The following is a 25841-nucleotide window of genomic DNA, read 5'->3' as shown; positions in this document are numbered from 1 at the left end:
CCCTTGGACCTGATGGCTTACATCCTAGGGTCTTGAGGGAAGTGGCAGTGGGGATTGTGGATGCTTTGGTAATAATTTTCCAAAATTCTCTGGACTCGGCAAAGGTCCTGGCAGATTGGAAAACTGCTAATGTAACACCCTTATTCAAAAAGGGTAGTAGGCAGAAGGCTGGAAATTATAGACCAGTTAGCCTAACATCTGTGGTGGGTAAAATTTTGGAGTCTATTATTAAGGAGACAGTAGCAGAACATTTGGATAAACATAATTTAATAGGACAAAGTCAGCATGGCTTTATGAAGGGGAAGTCATGTCTGACAAATTTGCTTGAGTTCTTTGAGGACATAATGTACAGGGTGGATAAAGGGGAACCAGTGGACGTAGTGTATTTAGACTTCCAGAAGGCATTCGACAAGGTGCCACATAAAAGATTATTGCTCAAGATAAAGAATCACTGGATTGGGGGTAATATTCTGGCATGGGTGGAGGATTGGTTATCTAACAGGAAGCAGAGAGTTGGGATAAATGGTTCATTCTCGGACTGGCAACCAGTAGCCAGTTGTGTTCCGCAGGGGTCGGTGCTGGGTCCCCAACTCTTTACAATCTATATTAACGATTTGGAGGAGGGGACTGAGTGTAACATATCAAAGTTTGCAGATGATACAAAGATGGGAGGGAAAGTGGAGAGTGAGGAGGACATAAAAAACCTACAAAGGGATATAGACAGGCTGGGTGAGTGGGCGGAGATTTGGCAGATGCAATACAATATTGGAAAATGTGAGGTTATACACTTTGGCACGAAAAATCAGAGAGCAAGTTATTATCTTGATGGCAAGAAACTGGAGAGTACTGCAGTACAAAGGGATCTGGGGGTCCTAGTGCAAGAAGATCAAAAAGTTGGTATGCAGGTGCAGCAGGTGATCAAGAAGGCCAACGGAATGTTGGCGTTTATTGCTCGGGGGATAGAATATAAAAACAGGGAGGTATTGCTGCAGTTATATAAGGTATTGGTGAGACCGCACCTGGAACACTGCATACAGTTTTGGTGTCCATACTTAAGAAAAGACATACTTGCTCTCGAGGCAGTACAAAGAAGGTTCACTCGGTTAATCCCGGGGATGAGGGGGCGGACATATGAGGAGAGGTTGAGTAGATTGGGACTCTACTCATTGGAGTTCAGAAGAATGAGAGGCGATCTTATTGAAACATATAAGATTGTGAAGGGGCTTGATCGGGTGGATGCGGTAAGGATGTTCCCAAGGATGGGTGAAACTAGAACTTGGGGGCATAATCTTAGAATAAGGGGCTGCTCTTTCAAAACTGAGATGAGGGGAAACTTCTTCACTCAGAGGGTGGTAGGTCTGTGGAATTTGCTGCCCCAGGAAGCTGTGGAAGCTACATCATTAAATAAATTTAAAACAGAAATAGACAGTTTCCTAGAAGTAAAGGGAATTAGGGGTTACGGGGAGTGGGCAGGAAATTGGACATGAATTTAGATTTGAGGTTAGGATCAGATCAGCCATGATCTTATTGAATGGCGGAGCAGGCTCGAGGGGCCGATTGGCCTACTCCTGCTCCTATTTCTTATGTTCTTATTGATCCTTGCCCAGGTGGAGCACACATACGTCACCACTGCAAAGTGTATCAGTGGCTGAAGTCCTGGCGGTTTTTGCAATGGGCCCACCATCACTGGGTTGGGATCAACTCACTCAGCACAGGCTGGGGATGGAGCCTGGGGTCTTCTTGTTCTGGATGGGGCTCATTAACACAGCGGGCACTGCAGTTATTTAGTTTGATATTGGAGAGCGAGATTGTACTGAGTTTTAATTGAACATTAGATACAGACACACACAGTAATTTAAACACACAGTAACCTTTCCATTTTGATGCTAATTTATTAATCTGATGAAACTGCAATATTACAGTTCTAGTACAAACTCTTTAGAGGCAAATCACAATGTGTGAGCATTACATATCATGGTGTAATAGAAGCAATGAGAAAGGGAGAGAGAGAGAGAGAGAGGGAAACTCGGCATTAATAATCGCAAATCAGCACAATCACAATCCAGAACAGAATCGCCTTCCACTGAAGGGACTTTCTCACAGTCTGACTGCACCTCAACACCATACACATTTATATTTGGTTCTTTTATTGTCTCTCTGTGTGTTTGGCAGTGTTCAAAGGCAGCAAACTTCCTCGGTCACCTTTATGTGCTGGTGCACCTTGTAACTAGAATACAGAACTATTCCGGTTAGGATTTTAAAAAGGGCACCAGTGGCATGAATGAGGAAGAATGTGTGGATAAAGCAGGTGGACTTGTCTGCTCTGAGCATTTGATGTCATTTTCTGGGCTTTAATCAGGATTCAGTATGTCGTGCAACACCATGGGGATTTACACCAAGACGAGTCCTGTAGACATCAGTCTAATTCCCTGTCTCTCTATCTCCATCTCTCTCCCAACATATTGATGGAGAAGAACAATGGTTCTCCTACATTGACCCATCACCTCGATACCAAGGGAAGTGAGAAAACGCTCCCAGTGAATAGTCCCTGATCCAAATATAATCAGCCCTGTGAGGAATTCCTGTTTATTCCAGGTTAAACTTCATTACTTTTGCTGCCTGGTCTGATTTAGATAGAAAAAAAAATCACAAAGCAAAGCAATATTCCATTAATGCAGCTTAGTGGGAATTTCTTCCCTTAACTGTGCTCCTTCTAATCATTTAGCCCCTTGTTCCAGGCAAAGAATTTCAGTCCATGCAATCTTTATTGTCTTTTATCTTCACATTTCCTACACTTTTATAACGTATTGTTGCCCAGTCGATGATATTTCCCCCAAGACAGCCACAACCCTGACTTACAACATTGATCTCATTGGCAGTTAAAACGTGGTCCCACAGATTAACATCCGCCATTTCCCCGACAAAACACTGATTGGCGTCAAACCTTCCCCCAACCGAGTCCTGCTCCTGACCCAGAATAATCGTACCCCCACCACGCACATTTCCCTTACGATTCACAACTTTCTCAAAGCTCCGTTGCCCATTCACCCAGAATGTTGTCAGTCCCTCTTCAGACTCCCAGGTCACACACATGTGTCTCAGCTGCGCGTCCATTTTCGGGAGGATGAAATGAATTACAGTGCTGCTAAGATACAGGGTGAATTTTCCACTACTTTTGTACCAGACCAACAGTTCGTTGTTGTGATGTGTCGTTGCATAGGAGAACAAACCATAATTGAAGGTCGATTCAGAGGCTACTTTCATGCAGAGAGTGAAGGCAGACAAACTGGGCATCTCCTTTGGCTCCAGTACGACATAACTAGTCGAGGTTTTGGTTGGAAATATCAGTGACTTCTTTTCAAGGCCTGTAAAATATCAAAAGTTTCGATCTTGTTTAGTGAATGTTTGAAATGGTAACAGTGGTGAGCAGCATACTGGGAAAGAGAGAGAGATATAAAGGAGATGCCTTGTTAAAAAGAAAAAGAAAGACTTGCATTTATATAGCGCCTTTCACAACCTCAGGCCATCCCAAAGTGTTTTTCAGCCAATCAAGTACTTTAAAAGTGTAGTCACTGTTATAATGTGGGAAATGTGGCAGACAATTTGCGCACAGCAAGCTCCCACAAATAACAATGAAATAAATGACCAGATAATCTGTTTTTTAGTGATGTTGATTGAGGGATAAATATTGGCCAGGACACCGGGGAGAACTCCACTGCTCTTTTTCGAAAAGTGCCATGGGATCTTTCACATCCACCTGAGAGGACAGACGGGACCTCGGTTTAACGTCTCATCCAAAAGACTGCACCTCCGGCAGTGCAGCACTCCCTCAATACTGCACCGGGAGGGTCAGCCTGGATTGTGGGTTCAGGATCTGGAGTGGGGCCCACAACCTTCTGACTCAGAGGCGAGAGTGCGACCCACTGAGCCATGGCTGACACACAGTGGGAGACTGACCCAATACACGCCTGGAAAATTATGGACTTCAAGTACACAAGGCCAGACAGTTCGTTGCTGAAATATTTCTGCCACCCAGGCCAAACGGGCCCAAGCTGAAGGTGGGATCCAAACCCTTGAAAGCACAATATTGGTTGTATATTTATGAGGGGGGGTGGGGGGGGGGGGAAGGGAACGCTCCCTCTGCAAACTGATCAACTTTTACATTAAAACAGCTGCATTCTCGTTAATTGTAAACACTTTAATACTTTACAATTGAAACATTAATCATAAAAAAGGAAAAACAGAATGACATTTTACAGAATGAAGAGGTGATATGGCAGAAGTGGACTGGACACAACTACTTGAGGAGAAATCAGTGGCAAGCCAGTGGGAGGCTCTAAAAAGTGAAATTCTACGGGTACAATGCAGACACGTCCCCTCAAAGAAAAAAGGGTGGCACGTGCAAATTTAGAGCCCCCTGGTTGTCTAGAAGTATGTGGGGCAAGATAAAGCAGAAAAAGAAAGCTTCTGACTGTCACAGAAAACTAAATACTGCAGAAAGCATGGAGGAGTATAGAAAGTACAGGGATGACGTAAAAAAGGGAATAAGGAAAGCAAAGAGAGGGCATGAAAAAATATTAGCTAGTAAGATTAAAGAAAACCCAAAGATGTTTTATCAGTACATTAAGAACAAGAGGATAGAGAAGGAAAAGGTGGGACCTATCGGGGATGATGAGGGTAACTTGTGTGTAGAAGCAGAGGATGTGGGTAGGGTTTTAAATGAATATTTTGTCTCTGTATTCACAAAGGAAAGGGATGATCCGAATGTAGTAGTTAAAGAGGAGAGGTGTGAAATATTGGATCAGGTAAACATAACGAGAGAGGAAGTACCAGAGGGACTGGAATCCTTGAAAGTTGATAAGTCACCAGGGCCGGATGGATTGATTCCTAGGCTATTGAAGGCAGCCAGGGAGGAAATAGCGGATGCTCTGAGGATCATTTTCCAATCCTCACTAGATACAGGGGAGGTACCGGAGGACTGGAAGACTGCAAACATAGTACCATTGTTTAACAAGGGTACGAGGGAAAGGCTGAACAATTATAGGCCGGTCAGTCTTCCCTCGCTTGTGGGCAAACTATTAGAATCAATACTGAGAGATAGGATAAACTATCACTTGGAAAGGCATGGTTTAATCAGGGATAATCAGCATGGATTTGTTCAGGGAGGGTCATGCCTTACAAATCTGATAAAATTCTTTGAGGAAGTGATAAGGAGGATTGAGGAGGGTAGTGCAGTAGATGTTGTCTACATGGATTTTAGTAAGGCATTTGACAAGGTCCCACATGGCAGACTGGTCAGAAAGGTAAAAGCTCATGGGATACAGGGAAATGTGGTGAATTGGATCCAAAATTGGCTCAGTAACAGGAAACAAAGGGTAAAAGTCGATGGATGTCTTTGCGAATGGAAATCCATTTCCAGTGGTGTGCCACAGGGCTTAGTGTTGGGTCCCTTGCTGTTTGTGGTATATATTAATGATTTGGACTTGAATGTAGGGGCATGATTGGCAAATTTGCAGACAACACAAAAATTGGCCGTGTAGTTGATAGTGAAGAGGATAGCTGTAGACTCCAAGAAGATATCAATGGGTTGCTGGAGTGGGCGGAAAAGTGGCAAATGGAATTCAACCCGGAGAAGTGTGAGGTAATGCACTTAGGGAGGGCAAACAGTAAAAGGGAATACGCAGTAAACGGGAATATACTGAGAGGGGTAGAGGAAGTGAGAGACCTTGGAGTGCATGTGCACAGGTCCCTGAAGGTGGCAGTACAGGTAGATAAGGTTGTGAAGAAGGCATACGGAATGCTCTCCGTTATTAGCCGAGGTATAGAATACAAAAGCAGGGATGTAATGATGGAACTGTATAAAACGCTGGTAAGGCCACAGCTGGAGTATTGTGCGCAGTTCTGGTCACCACATTACAGGAAGGACGTATTTGCTCTGGAGAGAGTGCAGAGAAGATTTACAAGAATGTTGCCAGGGCTTGAAAATTGCAGCTACGAGGAGAGATTGGATAGGCTGGGGTTGTTTGCCTTGGAGCAGAGGAGGCTGAGGGGTGACTTGATTGAGGTGTACAAAATTATGAGGGGCCCAGATAGAGTAGACAGGAAGTACCTGTTTCCCCTAGCGGAGAGTTCAAGAACTAGAGGACATAGATTTAAGCTGATTGGCGGAAGGATTAGAGTGGACATGAGGAAAAACCTTTTTACCCAGAGGGTGGTGGGTGTATGGAATTCGCTGCTCAAATTGGTGGTAGAGGCAGGGACCCTCAACTCTTTTAAAAAGTACCTGGACCTGCACCTAAAGTGCTGTAAGCTGCAGGGCTACGGATCGGGTGCTGGAAGGTGGGATTAGAATGGGCACCTGATTTTTCTTCGAGCCGGTGTGGACACGATGGGACCTCGGTTTAACGTCTCATCCAAAAGACTGCACCTCCGGCAGTGCAGCACTCCCTCAATACTGCACCGGGAGGGTCAGCCTGGATTGTGGGTTCAGGATCTGGAGTGGGGCCCACAACCTTCTGACTCAGAGGCGAGAGTGCGACCCACTGAGCCATGGCTGACACACAGTGGGAGACTGACCCAATACACGCCTGGAAAATTATGGACTTCAAGTACACAAGGCCAGACAGTTCGTTGCTGAAATATTTCTGCCACCCAGGCCAAACGGGCCCAAGCTGACTGACAGCTAGAAAGAAACTGACACTGCCTCAAATAACTGGGGCCTCAGGAATGGCCCTGATGGAAACAAGTGGTTCCTCGGGCTTTGAGTGGTCAGTCTGCACATCATTCAATCACTTGTACTGGAGGAATACAATACAAGAACTTGGAGGGTCAAAGGTGGGATCCAAACCCTTGAAAGCACAATATTGGTTGTATATTTATGAGGGGGGGGTGGGGGGGGAAGGAAACGCTCCCTCTGCAAAGTGATCAACTTTTACATTAAAACAGCTGCATTCTCGTTAATTGTAAACACTCGAATACTTTACATAAAAAAGGAAAAACAGAACGACATAGGATTTTCAATCAGGCCGTCACCAACCAAAGAATTAGCTCAATAATTACTGTCCCACATCCAATCCTCACCTCACCAGTTCACAGAGACACTGCACTCCCTCCAGACACAGTTCACAGACACTGCACTCCCTCCAGACACAGTTCACAGACACTGCACTCCCTCCAGACACAGTTCACAGACACTGCACTCCCTCCAGACACAGTCACACAGACACTGCACTCCATCCAGACACAGTCACACAGACACTGCACTCCCTCCAGACACTGTTCACAGACACTGCACTCCCTCCAGACACAGTTCACAGACACTGCACTCCCTCCAGACACTGTTCACAGACATTGTACTCTCTCCAGACTCAGTTCACAGACACTGCACTCTCTCCAGACAAGTTCACAGACACTGTACTCCCTCCAGACACAGTTCACAGACACTGTACTCCCTCCAGACACAGTTCACAGACACTGCACTCCCTCCAGACACTGTACTCCCTCCAGAGACAGTCACACAGACACTGCACTCCCTCCAGACACATTTCACAGACATTGCTCTCCCTCCAGACATTGTCACACAGACACTGCACTCCCCCCAGACTAACTCACACAGACACTGCACTCCCTCCAGACACTGATCACAGATGCTGTACTCGCTCCAGACACTGCACTCCCTCCAGACACTGTACTCCCTCCAGAGACAGTCACACAGACACTGCACTCCCTCCAGACACAGTCACACAGACACTGCACTCCCTCCAGACACAGTTCACAGACACTGCATTCGCTCCAGAATCAGTTCACAGACACTGCACTCCCTCCAGACACAGCCACCCAGACACTGCACTCCTTCCAGACACAGTTCACAGACACTGCTCTCCCTCCAGATATTGTCACACAGACACTGCACTCCCTCCAGACAAACTCACACAGACACTGCACTCCCTCCAGACACTGATCGCAGACACTGTACTCACTCCAGACACAGTTCACAGACACTGCATTCCTTCCAGAGAGAGTTCATAGACAATGCTCTCCCTCCAGACACAGTCACACAGACACTGTACTCACTCCAGACACTGTTCACAGACACTGAACTCCCTCCAGACACTGATCACAGACGCTGTACTCACTCCAGACACTGTACTCCCTCCAGACACTGTTCACAGACACTGTACTCTGTCCATTGCCCGTTCTCCAATATGAGCCTGGACGGTGAGGATATTCGACCGTGGAGAGGAGGGAACTCAGTACAAAGGCGACTGCTGCCCCTAGTGGACAGTCAGACATTGGAATTTCAGCAGAAATGACTGAACATTGATCAGGAGCAGGAGCACTGGCCTTTCCCCACTCCTTACCCCAGGATGGTGAGGCCAGTTGGAACAGCCCAGCCTGATCTACTTCTTTTCTGCTCCATGTACTTTAATCTGCTCATTATCACATTGCTGTTTGTGGGATCTTGCTGTGCACACATTGGCTGTCGCGTTTCCTACATTACAACAGTGATTACACTTCGAAAGTACTTCATTGGCTGTAAAGGGTTTTTGGACGTCCAGTGGTCCTGAAAGGCGCTCGAGAAATGCAAGTCTTTCTCTTTCTTTCACCACACCGAGTGAGATCAGTACAGGCCTGGGATGGAACCCGGGCTCTTCCTGCCCCTTGTGGGGCTCAGTACCATTTCCGAAAGTCTAGTTTAAATTATATTTGCCCACTGTAGCCTGTGTATTTCAGTACTAATACACACCTTGACTAGCAGATAGTGGCAGGTAAATGCACGCCCAAAGCACTACGGCAATGAAGGTTTTCATCCTACGTCCAGCCTGTAAATAATAATAATCAATGAGTAATTTCATTGTATTTGATGCTGATATCGATCCATTTAAAATCAGAACTATCGCCCAGTTTCAGGTGTATTACCAACACACAAACTCCACCCTGGTACTCACTGTGATACTTTACCAAACAAGTCTCGAGCTGAAGTGAATCCAATAACCTGGACACAACCTGCTACAATTTATATTGTGCTGAGCTCAGTGACAGCCCAATGGATTAAAGTAAATGAGGAGGCGGTGCTAACACTGCTGTCCACCCAAACACTCACAACTTTCATTATGAGCAGTATCTGACATCACTGATTTGTCCCACTCTCCCAAATTAATTTGGAGTAATATTCCGGAGTTACCATTTCCATTCCCTTAACGATCCGATATCCCTCTCTCAGATCTCCTCTCAGACTCCTCCTATTCAGATTGAAAAGTCCCCGTCTCTCCAGTCTTTCCCCATAACTCAGACCAGCTGACACTGGGAATCAGTCTGAGGGCTCCTCTCTGCACTGTCTCCAGTCACTGAATGTCCCCCTTGAGTCTCGCTGACCAGTCCTGGACGGAGTGCTCAAGGTGCGATCTGACCAGACCCCATGGACACTTTGATCACCACATCCTTTGACCTGTTCGCTGTGTTGGCTGTTTCTCTGCACTCCAGCCCCTTCACTCCAGAATGACACCAACTTTCCACCAACGTAATCTCCGAAGTTCAGAACTTCAGGTGGCTGTTGTGCAGAAAAGCACGAACACGGACTTGAAGGGTCGGATTGTGTGAAAGAACGTTGTATTTTTAAACGGGAGATTTCACTTGACTTTCAGACTGTAAAACTTGAATTCAAGTTAATGGGGAGAATGGCAATAATTCCACCATAAAACGAAGGATCAGAAAGAAACAGCTTGCATTGATCCCGTGCCTTTCATGACCTCAGGAAATCCCAAAGTGCTTCACAGGCAAAAAAGTATTTCTGTAATGTGGAGAAACACGACAGTCAATTTCCACACAACAAGGTCCCACAATGAGATAATGACCAAAGAATCTGTTGTAGTGATGATGGTTGAGAGATAAATGTTGGTCAGTCCGGCCCTCTGGGAATGGATCACCCTCCCACACATTCCAATACAGGACACTCCCCAATACAGGACATTCTGCAATGCAAGACACTCCCCAATACAGGACACTCCCCAATACAGGACACATTCCAATACGGGACACTCGCCAGCACAGGACACTCCCCAATGCAGGACACTCCCCAATACAGGACACTCTCCAATGCAGGACACGCTCCAGTGCTGGACATTCTCAAGTTCAGGAAGTTCTCCTTTACAGGGCAATCTCCAGTACAGCGCGGTCTCCATTACTGGACTCTCTCCTGTACAGGGCACTCTCCAGTACAGGACCCTCTCCAGTACTGGACACTCTTGATAACATTACACTCCCCGGTACATCTCCATTTCAGGACGGTCTCCATTACAGGACAGTTTCCAGTACCGGACAGTCTCCGGTACAGGACACTCTCCAGTACAGGACACTCTCCTTGTAAGAGACACTCTCCAATACAGGACACTCTCCAATACAGGAAACTCTCCAATAACGGACACTCCACAGCACAGTATAATTTGGTTCATGCGGGCTTTGATCAGTAAACGTTGGTTGACAGAAAAGGAGAAGGAAAAGGATGTGGATTGGATTGATGGCCATTTTTGGAAATCAGATTATCAATGTTCAGATGTTGATAACAGATTTAATCCAATCCTGTCACTTATTGGGAGGGCGTTTGGCCGCAGCCCAAAAAGGAATTACAGTGAATTAGAACATGGGAACAGGCCATTCGGCCCAACCAGTGTGTATTGTTGTTTATGCCCCACATGAATAATTGTCCTAATCCCATGTACCCTACACCTCTGAGGCTTGTTCAATACCTTTTATTGTTCTTTCCCTCTCCCCATCTGTCTGAAAGTGAGTGTGCACCATGTGCACAACCTGAATGTCCAGCTTGCTTCACATTGAGAAGTGAACACGTCATGTGACCATTGGTCTGGTAACCAAGGGCGATGTTCATTGAGGGAGGAATGTTGGGCACGAGAGCGGGAGAACTTGTTTTCCCTTGAACAGGGTGAACATTTACATCTGCTTGAATAGGCAAATAAGGGTCTGAAAGTTGGAAGGTTTTCAAAGACAGAGAAGGAAAATAATGTCGGTGTGTTTATTGGCATTTAGTTGAAAGCAAACAGTCAATATTGAAGTGGTTTTCACCAGATCTTATCCGAGTCTGGTCACCCGCTGGAGGGCATTTTGTTGACAGACTAACCCTGGGTCGGGCACTGGGGAAGTCAGTTCGAAGTCCTCTGACCAGTTTTGTCCAATTGCTGATTGAGATCAGCTCACTGAACACAGAGCGGGGATTGACCCAGAGTATCCGAAACAACTGAGATCAGCTCACTGAACACCACCCAGTATAGCACAGACCGCAGTACAGGACACTCTCTAATACAGGACGGTCTCCAGTACAGGACACTCTCCAGTACAGGACACTCTCCAATACAGTGCACTCTCCAGTACAGGACACTCTCCAATACAGGACACTCTCCAATACAGGACACTCTCCAATACAGGACTCTCTCCAGTCCAGGACACTCTCCAATACAGGACGGTCTCCAGTACAGGACACTCTCCAATACAGGACACTCTCCAATACAGGACACTCTCCAATACAGGACACTCTCCAGTACAGGACACTGTCCAGTCCAGGACACTCTCCAATACAGTGCACTCTCCAATACAGGACACTCTCCAATACAGGACACTCTCCAATACAGGACACTCTCCAATACAGGACGGTCTCCAGTACAGGACACTCTCCAATACAGGACACTCTCCAATACAGGACACTCTCCAATACAGGACACTCTCCAATACAGGACGGTCTCCAGTACAGGACACTCTCCAATACAGGACACTCTCCAATACAGGACACTCTCCAATACAGGACGGTCTCCAGTACAGGACACTCTCCAGTACAGGACACTCTCCAATACAGGACACTCTCCAATACAGGACACTCTCCAATACAGGACACTCTCCAGTACAGGACACTGTCCAGTCCAGGACACTCTCCAATACAGTGCACTCTCCAGTACAGGACACTCTCCGGTACAGGACACTCTCCAGTACTAGACACACTCCAATAACGGCCACTCCCCAGCACAGTTTTGGTTCATGCGGGCTTTGATCAGTAAACGTTGGTTGAACGTTGACAGAAAGGGAGAAGGAAAAGGTCGTGGAATGGATTGATGGCCATTTTTGGAAACCAGATTATCAATGTTCAGATATTGATAACAGATTTATTCCAATCCTGTCACTTATTGGGAGGGCGTTTGGCCGCTGCCCAAAAAGGAACTGCAGGGAATTACAACACGGGAACAGGCCATTCGGCCCAACCAGTGTGTATTGTTGTTAATGCTCCACATGAATAGTTATCCTAATCCCATGTACCCTACACCTTTGAGGCTTGTTCAAGACCTTTTATTGTTCTCCCTCTCCCCATCTGTCTGAAAGTGAGTGTGCACCGTGTGCACAAACTGAATGTCCAGCTTGCTTCACATTGAGAAGTGAACTCGTCACATGATCATTGGTCCGGTAATCAAGGGCGATGTTCATTGAGGGAGGAATGTTGGCCACGAGAGCGGGAGAACTTGTTTTCTCTTGAATAGTGTGAACATTTACATCTGCTTGCATAGGCAAATAAGGGTGTGAAAGTTGGAAGGTTTTCAAAGACAGAGAAGGAAAATAATGTCGGTGTGTTTATTGGCATTTAGTTGAAAGCAAACAGTCAATATTGAAGTGGTTTTCAGTCTGGTCGCCCCCTGGAGGGCATTTTGTTGACAGACTAAACCTGGGTCGGGCACTGGGGAAGACAGTTCGAAGTCCTGTGACCAGTTTTGTCCACTGAGCGGGGATTGACCCAGAGTATCCGAAACAACTGAGATCAGCTCACTGAACATCCCCCAGTATAGCACAGACCGCAGGACAGGACACTCTCCAATACAGGACACTCTCCAATACAGGACACTCTCCAATACAGGACACTCTCCAATACAGGACACTCTCCAGTACTGGACACTCTCCAATATAGGACACTCTGAAGTACAGGACACTCCAAAGTACAGGACACACTCCAATACAGCACAGTCTCCAGTACGGGACTCCCTCCAGTATGGGACACTCTCCAATCCAGGACACTCTCCAATACAGGACACTCTCCAGGACAGGACGTTCTCCAGCACTGGACACTCTCCAGCCAGGCCACTCTGCCGTACAGGACACTCTCCAGGACAGGACACTTTCAATGATAGTACACTCCCCAGTACAGGGCACTCTCCGACACAGTCAACTGTTAAGTACAAGATGGTTTTCATTCCAGGACGTGCTCCAGGACAAGAGAAGCTCCAGTACTGGAAATTCTCAAGTTCAGGGTACTCTTCATTACAGGACAGTCTCCAGTAAAGGACAGTCTCCATTACAGTACAGTCTCCTGTACAGGACACTCTCCAGTACAGGACACTCTCCAGTACAGGACACTCTCCTGTACAAGACACTCTCCTGTACAAGACACTCTCCTGTACAGCACACTCTGCAATACAGGACAAGGCTGAAGCGTTTGCAAAGATTTTCAGCCAGAAGTTGATCCATCTCGGCCTCCTCCCAATATCCCCACCACCACAGAAGCCAGTCTTCAGCCAATTCGATTCACTCTACGTGATATCAAGAAACGGCTGAGTGCACCGGATACAGCAAAGGCTATGGGCCCTGACAGCATCCCAGCTGTAGTGCTGAAGACTTGTTCTCCAGAACTAGCCGCGCCTCCAGCCAAACTGTTCCAGTACAGCTAAAACACTGGCATCTACCCGACAATGTGGAAAATCGCCCAGGTATGTCCTGTCCACAAAAAGCAGGACAAATCCAATCTGGCCAATTACCGCCCCATCAGTCTACTCTCAATCACCAGCAAAGTGATGGAAGGTATCGTCGACAGTGCTATCAAGCAGCACTTACTCACCAGTAACCTGCTCACTGATGCTCAGTTTGGGTTCCGCCAGGACTACTCGGCTCCTGACCTCATTACGGCCTTGGTCCAAACATGGACAAAAGAGCTGAATTCCAGAGGTGAGGTGAGAGTGACTGCCCTTGACATCAAGGCAGCATTTGACCGAGTGTTGGCTCCAAGGAGCCCTCGTAAAATTGAAGTCAATGGGAATCAGGGGGAAAACTCTCCAGTGGCTGGAGTCATACCTGGCACAAAGGAAGATGGTAGTAGTTGTTGGAGGGCAATCATTTCAGCCCCAGGACATTGCTGCAGGAGTTCCTCAAGGCAGTGTCCTCGGCCCTACCATCTTTAGCTGCTTCATCAATGACCTTCCCTCCATCGTAAGGTCAGAAATGGGGATGTTCGCTGATGATTGCACAGTGTTCAGTTCCATTCACAACCCCTCAGATAATGAAGCAGTCCGAGCCCGCATGCAGTAAGACCTGGACAACAACCAAGCTTTAGCTGATAAGTGGCAAGTAACATTTGCGCCAGACAATTGCCAGACAATGACCATCTCCAACAGGAGAGAGTCCAACCACCTCCCCTTGACATTCAACGGCATTACCATCGCCGAATCCCCCACCATCAACATCCTGGGGATCACCATTGACCAGAAACTTAACTGGACCAGCCATATAAATGCTGTGTCGACAAGAGCAGGTCAGAGGCTGGGTATCCTGACTCCCCAAAGCCTTTCCACCATCTATAAGGCACAAGTCATGAGGTGATGGAATACTCTCCACTTGCCTGGATGAGTGCAGCTCCAACAACACTCAAGAAGCTCGGCATCATCCAGGACAAAGCAGCCCGCTTGATTGGCACCCCATCCACCACCTGAACATTCACTCCCTTCACCACCGGCGCACAGTGGCTGCAGTGTGTACCATCCACAGGATGCACTGCAGCAACTCGCCAAGGCTTCTTCGACAGCACCTCCCAAACCTGCGATCTCTACCACCTAGAAGGACAAGTGCAGCAGGCACATGGGAACGACACCACCTGCACGTTACCCTCCAAGTCACACACCATCCCGACTTGGAAATATATCGCCGTTCCTTCATCGTCGCTGGGTCAAAATCGTGGAACTCCCTTCCAAACAGCACTGTGGGAGAACCTTCACCACAAGGACTGCAGCGGTTCAAGAAGGCGGCTCACCACCACCTTCTCAAGGGCAATTAGGGATGGGCAATAAATGCCGGCCTCGGCAGCGATGCCCACATCTCATGAACGAATAAAAAAAAGGACACTCTCCAGGAGAGGCCACTCCCCAGTACAGGACACTCTCCAATACAGGACACTCTCCACTACAGGACAATCTCCAGTACAGGACACTCTCCAATACAGGACACTCTCCAGTACAGGACACTCTCCAGAACAGGTACTGTCCAATACAGGACACTCCCCATTGCAGGTCAGTCTGCAGTATAGGTCAATCTCCAATACAGGACACTCTCCACTACAGGACACTCTCCAGCACAGGACACTCTCCAATACAGGACACTCTCCAATACAGGACACTCTCCACTACAGGACACTCTCCAGTACAGGACACTCTCCAGTGCAGACACTCTCCAGAACAGTACAATTTGGGACAGGATGTCTTTGATCAGGAAACATTGTTTGAACGTTGACAGATATGTTGAAGGAAAAGAACGTGGCTTGTATTCATGGACATTTTTGGAAATCAGATTATCAATGTTCAGATGTTGATAACAGTTTTAATCCAATCCTGTCACTTATTGGGAGGGTGTTTGGCCGCTGCCCAAAATGGAACGACAGGGAATTATAACACGGGAACAGGCCATTCGGCCCAACCAGTTGTCAATGCTCCACATGAATAGTTGTCCTAATCCCATGTACCCGACACCTCTGAGGCTTGTTCAATACCTTTTACTGTTCTTTCCCTCTCCCCATCTGTCTGAAAGTGAGCGTGCACCGTGTGCACAAACTGAATGTCCAGCTTGCTTCACAGTGAGAAGTGAACACGTCACGTGACCATTGGTCTGGTAACCAAGGGCGATGTTCATTGAGGGAGGAATGTTGGGCACGAGAGCGGGAGAACTTGTTTTCCCTTGAATGGAGTGAACATTTACATCTGCTTGAATAGGCAAATAAGGGTGTGAAAGTTGGAAGGTTTTCAAAGGCAGTGAATGAAAATAATGTCGGTGTGTTTATTGGCATTTAGTTGAAAGCAAACAGTCAATATTGAAGTGGTTTTCACCAGAACTTATCCTAATCTGGTCACTCCCTGGAGGTCATTTTGTTGACAGACTAACCCTGGGTCGGGCACTGGGGAAGTCAGTTCGAAGTCCTGTGACCAGTTTTGTCCAACTGCTGAGTGAGATCAGCTCACTGAACACAGAACGGGGATTGACCCAGAGTATCCGAAACAACTGAGATCAGCTCACTGAACACCCCCCAGTATAGCACAGACCGCAGTACAGGCACTCTCCAATACAGGACACTCTCCAGTACAGGACACTCTCCAATACAGGACACTCTCCAATACAGGACACTCTCCAATACAGGACACTCTCCAATACAGGACACTCTCCAGCACAGGACACTCTCCAATACAGGACACTCTCCAATACAGGACACTCTCCAATACAGGACACTCTCCAGTACAGGACACTCTCCAGTACAGGACACTCTCCAATACAGGACACTCTCCAGTACAGAACAGGACACTCTCCAATACAGGACACTCTCCAGTACAGGACACTCTCCAATACAGGACACTCTCCAGTACAGAACAGGACACTCTCCAATACAGGACACTCTCCAGTACAGGACACTCTCCAGTACAGGACACTCTCCAATACAGAACAGGACAATCTCCAATACAGGACACTCTCCAGTACAGGACACTCTCCAGTACAGAACAGGACAATCTCCAATACAGGATATACTCCAGTTACGTACAGGACCCTCTCCAGTAATGAACAGTCTCCACTTCAAGATACTCTCCAGTACAGGACTCTCTCCAGTACAAGACACTCTCCAATGCAGGACACTCTCCAATACACGACACTCTGCAATACACAACACTTTCCAGTACAGCGCACTCTGCAGTACAGCACAGTCTACAGCACAGGACACTCTCTAATGCAAGACTTCCCATGAACGAATAAAGATAAACAGGAAACTGTCCAGTGCAGGACACTCTCCAATGCAGGACACGTTCCACTAAAGGACATTCTCCAGTTCAGGACACTCTCCAGTTCCGGACACTCTAGAGTACAGGACACTCTAGAGTGCAGGACACTCTAGAGTACACAACACTCTAGAGTGCAGGACACTCTGGAATACACAACACTCTGGAGTACACAACACTCTAGAGTGCACAACACTCGAGAGTTCAGGAAACTCTTGATTAAAGGACACTCTCCAATACAGGACACTCTCCAATACAGGACACTCTCGAGTGCAGGACACTCTCCAATACAGGACACTCTCCAGTACTGGACACTCTCCAATACAGGACACTCTCCAGTACAGGACACTCTCCAATACAGGACACTCTCCAGTACAGGACACTCTCCAATACAGGACACTCTCCAATACAGGACACTCTCCAATAGAGGACACTCTCCAGTACAGGACACTCTCAAGTACAAGATACTCTCCAATACAGGACACTCCCCAGTACAGGACACTCTCCAATAGAGGACACTCTCCAGTACAGGACACTCTCAAGTACAAGATACTCTCCAATACAGGACACTCTCCAGTACAGGACACTCTCCAATACAGGACACTCTCCAGTACAGGACACTCTCCAATACAGGACACTTTCCAATACAGGACACTCTCCAGTTCAGGAAACTCTCCAATACAGGACACTCTCCAGTACAGGACACTCTCCAATAGAGGACACTCTCCAGTACAGGACACTCTCAAGTACAAGATACTCTCCAATACAGGACACTCTCCAATACAGGACACTCTCCAATACAGGACACTCTCGAGTGCAGGACACTCTCCAATACAGGACACTCTCCAGTACTGGACACTCTCCAATACAGGACACTCTCCAATACAGGACACTCTCCAATACAGGACACTCTCCAGTACAGGACACTCTCCAATACAGGACACTCTCCAATACAGGACACTCTCCAATACAGGACACTCTCCAATACAGGACACTTTCCAATACAGGACACTCTCCAGTTCAGGAAACTCTCCAATACAGGACACTCTCCAGTACAGGACACTCTCCAATAGAGGACACTCTCCAGTACAGGACACTCTCAAGTACAAGATACTCTCCAATACAGGACACTCTCCAATACAGGACACTCTCCAATACAGGACACTCTCGAGTGCAGGACACTCTCCAATACAGGACACTCTCCAGTACTGGACACTCTCCAATACAGGACACTCTCCAATACAGGACACTCTCCAATACAGGACACTCTCCAGTACAGGACACTCTCCAATACAGGACACTCTCCAATACAGGACACTCTCCAATACAGGACACTCTCCAGTACAGGACACTCTCCAGTACAGGACACTCTCCAATACAGGACACTCCCCAGTACAGGACACTCTCAAGTACAAGATACTCTCCAATACAGGACACTCTCCAGTACAGGACACTCTCCAATACAGGACACTCTCGAGTGCAGGACACTCTCCAATACAGGACACTCTCCAGTACTGGACACTCTCCAATACAGGACACTCTCCAGTACAGGACACTCTCCAATACAGGACACTCTCCAGTATAGGACACTCTCCAATACAGGACACTCCCCAGTACAGGACACTCTCCAATAGAGGACACTCTCCAGTACAGGACACTCTCAAGTACAAGATACTCTCCAATACAGGACACTCTCCAGTACTGGACACTCTCCAATACAGGACACTCTCCAGTACAGGACACTCTCCAATACAGGACACTCTCCAGTACAGGACACTCCCCAATACAGGACACTCTCCAGTACAGGACACTCTCCAGTACAGGACACTCTCCAAGACAGGACACTCCCCAAGACAAGACAATCTCCAGTACAGGACACTCTCCAGTACAGGACACACCCCAATACAGGACACTCTCCAGTACAGGACACTCTCCAGTACAGGACACTCTCCAGTACAGGACACTCTCCAAGACAGGACACTCCCCAATACAGGACACTCTCCAGTACAGGACACTCTCCAGTACAGGACACTCTCCAAGACAGGACAATCTCCAGTACAGGACACTCTCCAGGACAGGACACTCCCCAATACAGGACACTCTCCAAGACAGGACACTCCCCAAGACAGGACAATCTCCAGTACAGGACACTCTCCAGTACAGGACACTCTCCAGTACAGGACACTCTCCAAGACAGGACACTCCCCAAGACAGGATATTCTGCCACACTTGACACTGTCCAGTAGATGACACTCTCCAATACAGGACACTCTCAAGTTTAGGACACTCTCCAATACAGGACACTCTCAAGTTTAGGACACTCTCCAGTACAGGACACTCTCAAGTTTAGGACACTCTGCCATAGAGGACATCCCGGGTACATTATAGGACGATTTCCAATACAGGACACCCTCCAATACAGGAAACTCTCTAGTACAGGACACCCTCCAATACAGGAAACTCTCCAGTACAGGACACTCTCCAATACAGGAAACTCTCCAGTACAGGAAACTCTCCAGTACAGGACACTCTCCAGTACAGGACTCTCTCCAATACAGAGCACGCTCCAGTACAGGACACGCTCAAGTACAGGACACGCTCCAAGGGTTAGTCAGAGTAGGAATGACAGGATAGCTAAGATGAATACGTGGCTTGAGAGATGGTGCAAGCTGGAGGGATTCAAATTCCTGGGCCATTGGAACCAGTTCTGGGGGAGGTGGGACCAGTACAAATTGGACGGTCTGCATCTGGGCAGGACTGGAACCAATGTCCTAGGGGGAGTGTTTGCCAGTGCTGTTGGGGAGGGTTTAAACTAATATGGCAGGGGGATGGGAACCGATGCAGGAAGTCAGTGGGAAATAAAGTGGTGACAGAAACAAAAGGCAGTAAGGGAGAGTGTACAGAACATGACCGGACAGATGGTCTGAGAAAGCAGGGCAAAGACCAAGGGAAGTCTAGATTAAACTGCATTTATTTCAATGCAAGAAGTCTGATGGGCAAGGCAGATGAACTCAGGGCATGGATGGGTACATGGGACTGGGATGTTATAGCTATTACTGAAACATGGCTAAGGGCGGGGCAGGACTGGCAGCTCAATGTTCCAGGGTACAGATGCTATAGGAAAGATAGAGCAGGAGGTAAGAGAGGAGGGGGAGTTGCGTTCTTAATTAGGGAGAACATCACGGCAGTAGTGAGAGGGGATATATCCGAGGGTTCGCCCACTGAGTCCATATGGGTAGAACTGAAAAATAAGAAGGGAGAGATCACTTTGATAGGATTGTACTACAGACCCCCAAATAGTCAACGGGAAATTGAGGAGCAAATATGTAAGGAGATTACAGACAGCTGCAAGAAAAATAGGGTGGTAATAGTAGGGGACTTTAACTTTCCCAACATTGACTGGGACAGCCATAGCATTAGGGGCTTGGATGGAGAGAAATTTGTTGAGTGTATTCAGGAGGAATTTCTCATTCAGTATGTGGATGGCCCGACTAGAGAGGGGGCAAAACTTGACCTCCTCTTGGGAAATAAGGAAGGGCAGGTGACAGAAGTGTTAGTGAGGGATCACTTTGGGACCAGTGATCATAATTCCATTAGTTTTAAGATAGCTATGGAGAAGGATAGGTCTGGCCCAAAAGTTAAAATTCTAAATTGGGGAAAGGCCAATTTTGATGGTATTAGACAGGAACTTTCAGAAGTTGATTGGGAGAGTCTGTTGGCAGGCAAAGGGACGTCTGGTAAGTGGGAGGCTTTCAAAAGTGTGTTAACCAGGGTTCAGGGTAAGCACATTCCTTATAAAGTGAAGGGCAAGGCTGGTAGAAGTAGGGAACCTTGGATGACTCGGGAGATTGAGGCACTAGTCAAAAATAAGAAGGAGGCATATGACATGCATAGGCAGCTGGGATCAAGTGGATCCCTTGAAGAGTATAGAGATTGCCGGAGTAGAGTTAAGAGAGAAATCAGGAGGGCAAAAAGGGGATATGAGATTGCTTTGGCAGATCAGGCAAAGGTGAATCCAAAGAGCTTCTACAAATACATAAAGGGCAAAAGGGTAACTAGGGAGAGAGTAGGGCCTCTTAAGGATCAACAAGGTCATCTATGTGCGGAACCACAAGAGATGGGTGAGATCCTGAATGAATATTTCACATCGGTATTTACGGTTGAGAAAGGCATGGATGTTAGGGAACTTGGGGAAATAAATAGTGATGTCTTGAGGAGTGTACATATTACAGAGAGGGAGGTGCTGGAAGTCTTAACGCGCATCAAGGTAGATAAATCTCCGGGACCTGATGAAATGTATCCCAGGACGTTATGGGAGGTTAGGGAGGAAATTGCGGGTCCCCTAGCAGAGATATTTGAATCATCCACCGCTACAGGTGAGGTGCCTGAAGATTGGAGGGTAGCAAATGTTGTGCCTTTGTTTAAGAAGGGCGGCAGGGAAAAGCCTGGGAACTACAGACCAGTGAGCCTGACATCTGTAGTGGGTAAGTTGTTAGAGGGTATTCTGAGGGACAGAATCTACAGGCATTTGGAGAGGCAGGGACTAATTAGGAACAGTCAGCATGATTTTGTGAGAGGAAAATCATGTCTCACGAATTTGATTGAGTTTTTTGAAGGGGTAACCAAGAAGATAGATGAGGGCTGTGCAGTAGACGTGGTCTACATGGACTTCAGCAAAGCCTTTGACAAGGTACCGCATGGTAGGTTGTTACATAAGGTTAAATCTCATGGGATCCAAGGTGAGGTAGCCAATTGGATACAAAATTGGCTTGACGACAGAAGACAGAGGGTGGTTGTCGAGGGTTGTTTTTCAAACTGGATGCCTGTGTCCAGCGGTGTGCCTCAGGGATCGGTGCTGGGTCCGCTGTTATTTGTTATTTATATTAATGATTTGGATGAGAATTTAGGAGGCATGGTTAGTAAGTTTGCAGATGACACCAAGATTGGTGGCATTGTGGACAGTGAAGAAGGTTATCTAGGATTGCAACGGGATCTTGATAAATTGGGCCAGTGGGCCGATGAATGGCAGATGGAGTTTAATTTAGATAAATGTGAGGTGATGCATTTTGGTAGATCGAATCGGGCCAGGACCTACTCCGTTAATGGTAGGGCGTTGGGGAGAGTTATAGAACAAAGAGATCTAGGAGTACAGATTCATAGCTCCTTGAAAGTGGAGTCACAGGTGGATAGGGTGGGGAAGAAGGCATTCAGCATGCTTGGTTTCATTGGTCAGAACATTGAATGCAGGAGTTGGGATGTCTTGTTGAAGTTGTACAGGGCATTGGTGAGGCCACACTTGGAGTACTGTGTACAGTTCTGGTCACCCTATTATAGAAAGGATATTATTAAACTAGAAAGAGTGCAGAAAAGATTTACTAGGATGCTACCGGGACTTGATGGTTTGACTTACAGGGAGAGGTTAGACAGACTGGGACTTTATTCCCTGGAGAGTAGGAGGTTAAGGGGTGATCTTATAGAAGTCTATAAAATAATGAGGGGCATAGATAAGGTCGATAGTCAAAATCTTTTCCCAAAGGTAGGGGAGTCTATAACGAGGGGGCACAGATTTAAGGTGAGAGGGGAGAGATACAAAAGGATCCAGAGGGGCAATTTTTTCACTCAAAGGGTGGTGAGTGTCTGGAACGAGCTGCCAGAGGCAGTAGTAGAGGCGGGTACAATTTTGTCTTTTAAAAAGCATTTGGACAGTTACATGGGGAAGATGGGTATCGAGGGATATGGGCCAAGTGCAGGCAATTGGGACTAGCTTAGTGGTATAAACTGGGCGACATGGACATGTTGGGCCGAAGGGCCTGTTTCCATGTTGTAACTTCTATGATTCTATGATTCTATGTTTGTTGAGGGAGGAATGTTGGGCACGAGAGCAGGAGAAACTTGTTTTCCCTTGAATAGGGTGAACATTTACATCTGCTTGAATAGGCAAATAAGGGTCTGAAAGTTGGAAGGTTTTTAAAGACAGAGAAGGAAAATAATGTCGGTGTGTTTATTGGCATTTAGTTGAAAGCAAACAGTCAATATTGAAATGGTTTTCACCAGAACTTATCCTAGTCTGGCCACCCACCTGGAGGGCAGTTTGTCGACAGACTAACCCTGGGTCGGGCACTGGGGAAGTCAGTTCGAAGTCCTGTGACCAGTTTTGTCCAACTGCTGAGTGAGATCAGCTCACTGAACACAGAACGGGGATTGACCCAGAGTATCCGAAACAACTGAGATCAGCTCACTGAACACCCCCCAGTATAGCACAGACCGCAGTACAGGACACTCTCCAATACAGGACACTCTCCAATACAGGACACTCTCCAATACAGGACACTCTCCAATGCAGGACACTCTCCACTACAAGACACTCTCCAGTACAGGACACTCTCCAGTACAGGACACTCTCCAATACAGGACATTCTCCAATACAGGACACTCACCAGTACAGGACACTCTCCAATACAGGACACTCTCCACTGCAGGACCCTCTCCAGTTCAGGACACTCTCCAGTAAAGGACACTCTCCAGTGCAGGGAACTCTCCAGTACTGGACAATCTCCACTTTAGGATACTCTGCAATGCAGGACAGTCTCCAATACAGGTTATGCTCCAATACAGCACACTCTCCAACACAGGACACTCTCCAGTACAGGACACTCTGCCATAGAGGACGTTCCCGAGTATATTACAGGACAATCTAGAAGACAGGACGGACTCCAAGCTATACTGGACACTCTCCAATACTGGACACTCTCCAATGCAGCATACACTGCAATGCAGGACAATCTCCAACATAGGACACTCTCCAATACAAGACACTCCCAAGAACAGGACACTCCCAAGTACAGGACAGTCACCAACATAGAACACTCTCGAGTACTGGACACTCTCCAATACAGGACACTCTCCAATACAGGACACTCTCCAATACTGGGCACTTTCAAGTACTGGTAACTCTCAAGTACAGGCCTGTCTCAAGTATAAGACACTCTCCAATACAGGACACTCGCCAATAAAGGACACACTCCAGTTGCGTAGACACTCTCCAGAACAGGACATTCTCCAGTACAGGACACTCTCCAGTACAGGACACTCTCCAGTACAGGACACTCCTTACAGGACATTTTCCAGTACAGGGAACTCTCCAGTACTAGACAGTCTCCACTTTAGGATACTATGCAATGCAGGACAGTCTCCAATACAGGTTATGCTCCAATACAGCACACTCTCCAACACAGGACACTCTCCAGTACAGGACACTCTGCCATAGAGGACGTTCCCGAGTATATTACAGGACAATCTAGAAGACAGGACGGACTCCAAGCTATACTGGACACTCTCCAATACTGGACACTCTCCAATACAGGAAACTCTCCAATACAGGACACCCTCCAATACAGGAAACTCTCTAATACAGGACACCCTCCAATACAGGACACTCTCCAATCCAGGAAACTCTCCAATACAGAGCACGCTCCAGTACAGGACATTCTCCAAAACAGGACACTCTCCAATACAGGACACTCTCCAATACAGGACACTCTCCAATACAGGACACTCTCCAGTACTGGACACTCTCCAATACAGGACACTCTCCAGTACAGGACACTCTCCAATGCAGGACACTCTCCAGTACAGGACTCTCTCTAATACAGGACATTCTCCAATACAGGACACTCTCTAGTACAGGACATTCTCCAGTAAAGTACAGGACAATCTCCAATACAGGACGCACTCCAATTGCGTGCAGGACAATATCCCGTCCAGGATATTCTGCAATACAGGACCTTCTCCAATACAGGACAATCTCCAGGAAGGGACACTCTCCAATAAAGAACAATCTCCTGTCCGGGGCACTCTCCTGTATGCGACACTTTCCTGTATGTTACACTTTTTTTTATTCGTTCATGGGATGTGGGCATCGCTAGCAAGGCCATCATTTATTGCCCATCCCTAATTGCCCTTGAGAAGGTGGTGGTGAGCCTCCTTCTTGAACCGCTGACATCCGTGTGGTGAAGGTTCTCCCACAGTGCTGTTAGGTAGGGAGTTCCAGGATTTTGACCCAGCAACGATGAAGGAACGGCGATATATTTCCAAGTCGGGATGGTGTGTGACTTGGAGGGGAATGTGCGGGTGTTGTTCCCATGTGCCTGCTGCCCTTGTCCTTCTAGGTGGTAGAGGTCGCAGGTTTGGGAGGTGCTGTCAAAGAAGCCTTTGTGAGTTGCTGCAGTGCATCCTGTGGATGGTACACACTGCAGCCACAGTGCGCCGGTGGTGAAGGGAGTGAATGTTTAGGGTGGTGGATGAGGTGCCAATCAAGCAGGCTGCTTTGTCCTGGATGGTGTCGAGCTTCTTGAGTGTTGTTGGAGTTGCACTCATCCAAGCAAGTGGAGAGTATTCCATCACACTCCTGACTTGTGCCTTGTAGATGGTGGAAAGGCTTTGGGGAGTCAGGAGGTGAGTCACTCACCGCAGAATACCCAGCCTCTGACCTGCTCTTGTAGCCACAGTATTTATATGGCTGGTCCAGTTAAGTTTCTGGTCAATGGTGACCCCCAGGATGTTGATGGTGGGGGATTCGGCGATGGTAATGCCGTTGAATGTCAAGGGGAGGTGGTTAGACTCTTGTTGGGGATGGTCATTGCCTGGCACTTGTCTGGCGCGAATGTTACTTGCCACTTATGAGCTCAAGCCTGGATGTTGTCCAGGTCTTGCTGCATGCGGGCACGGACTGCTTCATTATCTGAGGGGTTGCGAATGGAACTGAACACTGTG

At 47.3% G+C, this 25841-nt stretch overlaps 2 protein-coding genes across 9 annotated transcripts in view; one reads left to right on the top strand and one right to left on the bottom strand.

Moving 5' to 3' along the window:
• The window catches only part of col16a1 (collagen, type XVI, alpha 1), a 410059-nt gene that overhangs the window by 70816 nt on the left and 313402 nt on the right, over positions 1–25841 (top strand). The window lies entirely within an intron of this gene.
• On the bottom strand, positions 1889–9728 carry LOC137342495 (mucosal pentraxin-like). Of its 4 annotated transcripts, none has more exons than XM_068006396.1 (3): positions 9694–9728; positions 8747–8822; positions 1889–3365 (listed from the first exon to the last, which is right to left on the bottom strand). In XM_068006396.1, the coding sequence occupies exons 1-3, from the start codon at positions 9694–9696 to the stop codon at positions 2749–2751; spliced, it is 696 nt and encodes a 231-aa protein (XP_067862497.1). In that variant the 5' UTR covers positions 9697–9728; the 3' UTR covers positions 1889–2748. The 4 variants fall into 4 exon arrangements, with proteins under 4 accessions (XP_067862497.1, XP_067862496.1, XP_067862498.1 ...); XM_068006395.1 differs by lacking the exon at positions 9694–9728 and adding an exon at positions 9185–9288; XM_068006397.1 differs by lacking the exon at positions 9694–9728 and adding an exon at positions 8949–9015.

Source organism: Heptranchias perlo, chromosome 26, assembly GCF_035084215.1.
Source record: "Heptranchias perlo isolate sHepPer1 chromosome 26, sHepPer1.hap1, whole genome shotgun sequence".
Classification (NCBI taxonomy): domain Eukaryota; kingdom Metazoa; phylum Chordata; class Chondrichthyes; order Hexanchiformes; family Hexanchidae; genus Heptranchias; species Heptranchias perlo.
The sequence above is the reverse complement of the archived record's forward strand: the minus strand, read 5'-3'. Positions and strand labels throughout refer to the sequence as shown.

Coding starts and splice junctions, on each gene's coding strand:
- LOC137342495 (XM_068006395.1), bottom strand. Junction 3,366..8,746: donor GCCACTATCTGCTAGTCAAG/GTGTGTATTAGT, acceptor GATATTTTACAG/GCCTTGAAAAGAAGTCACTG.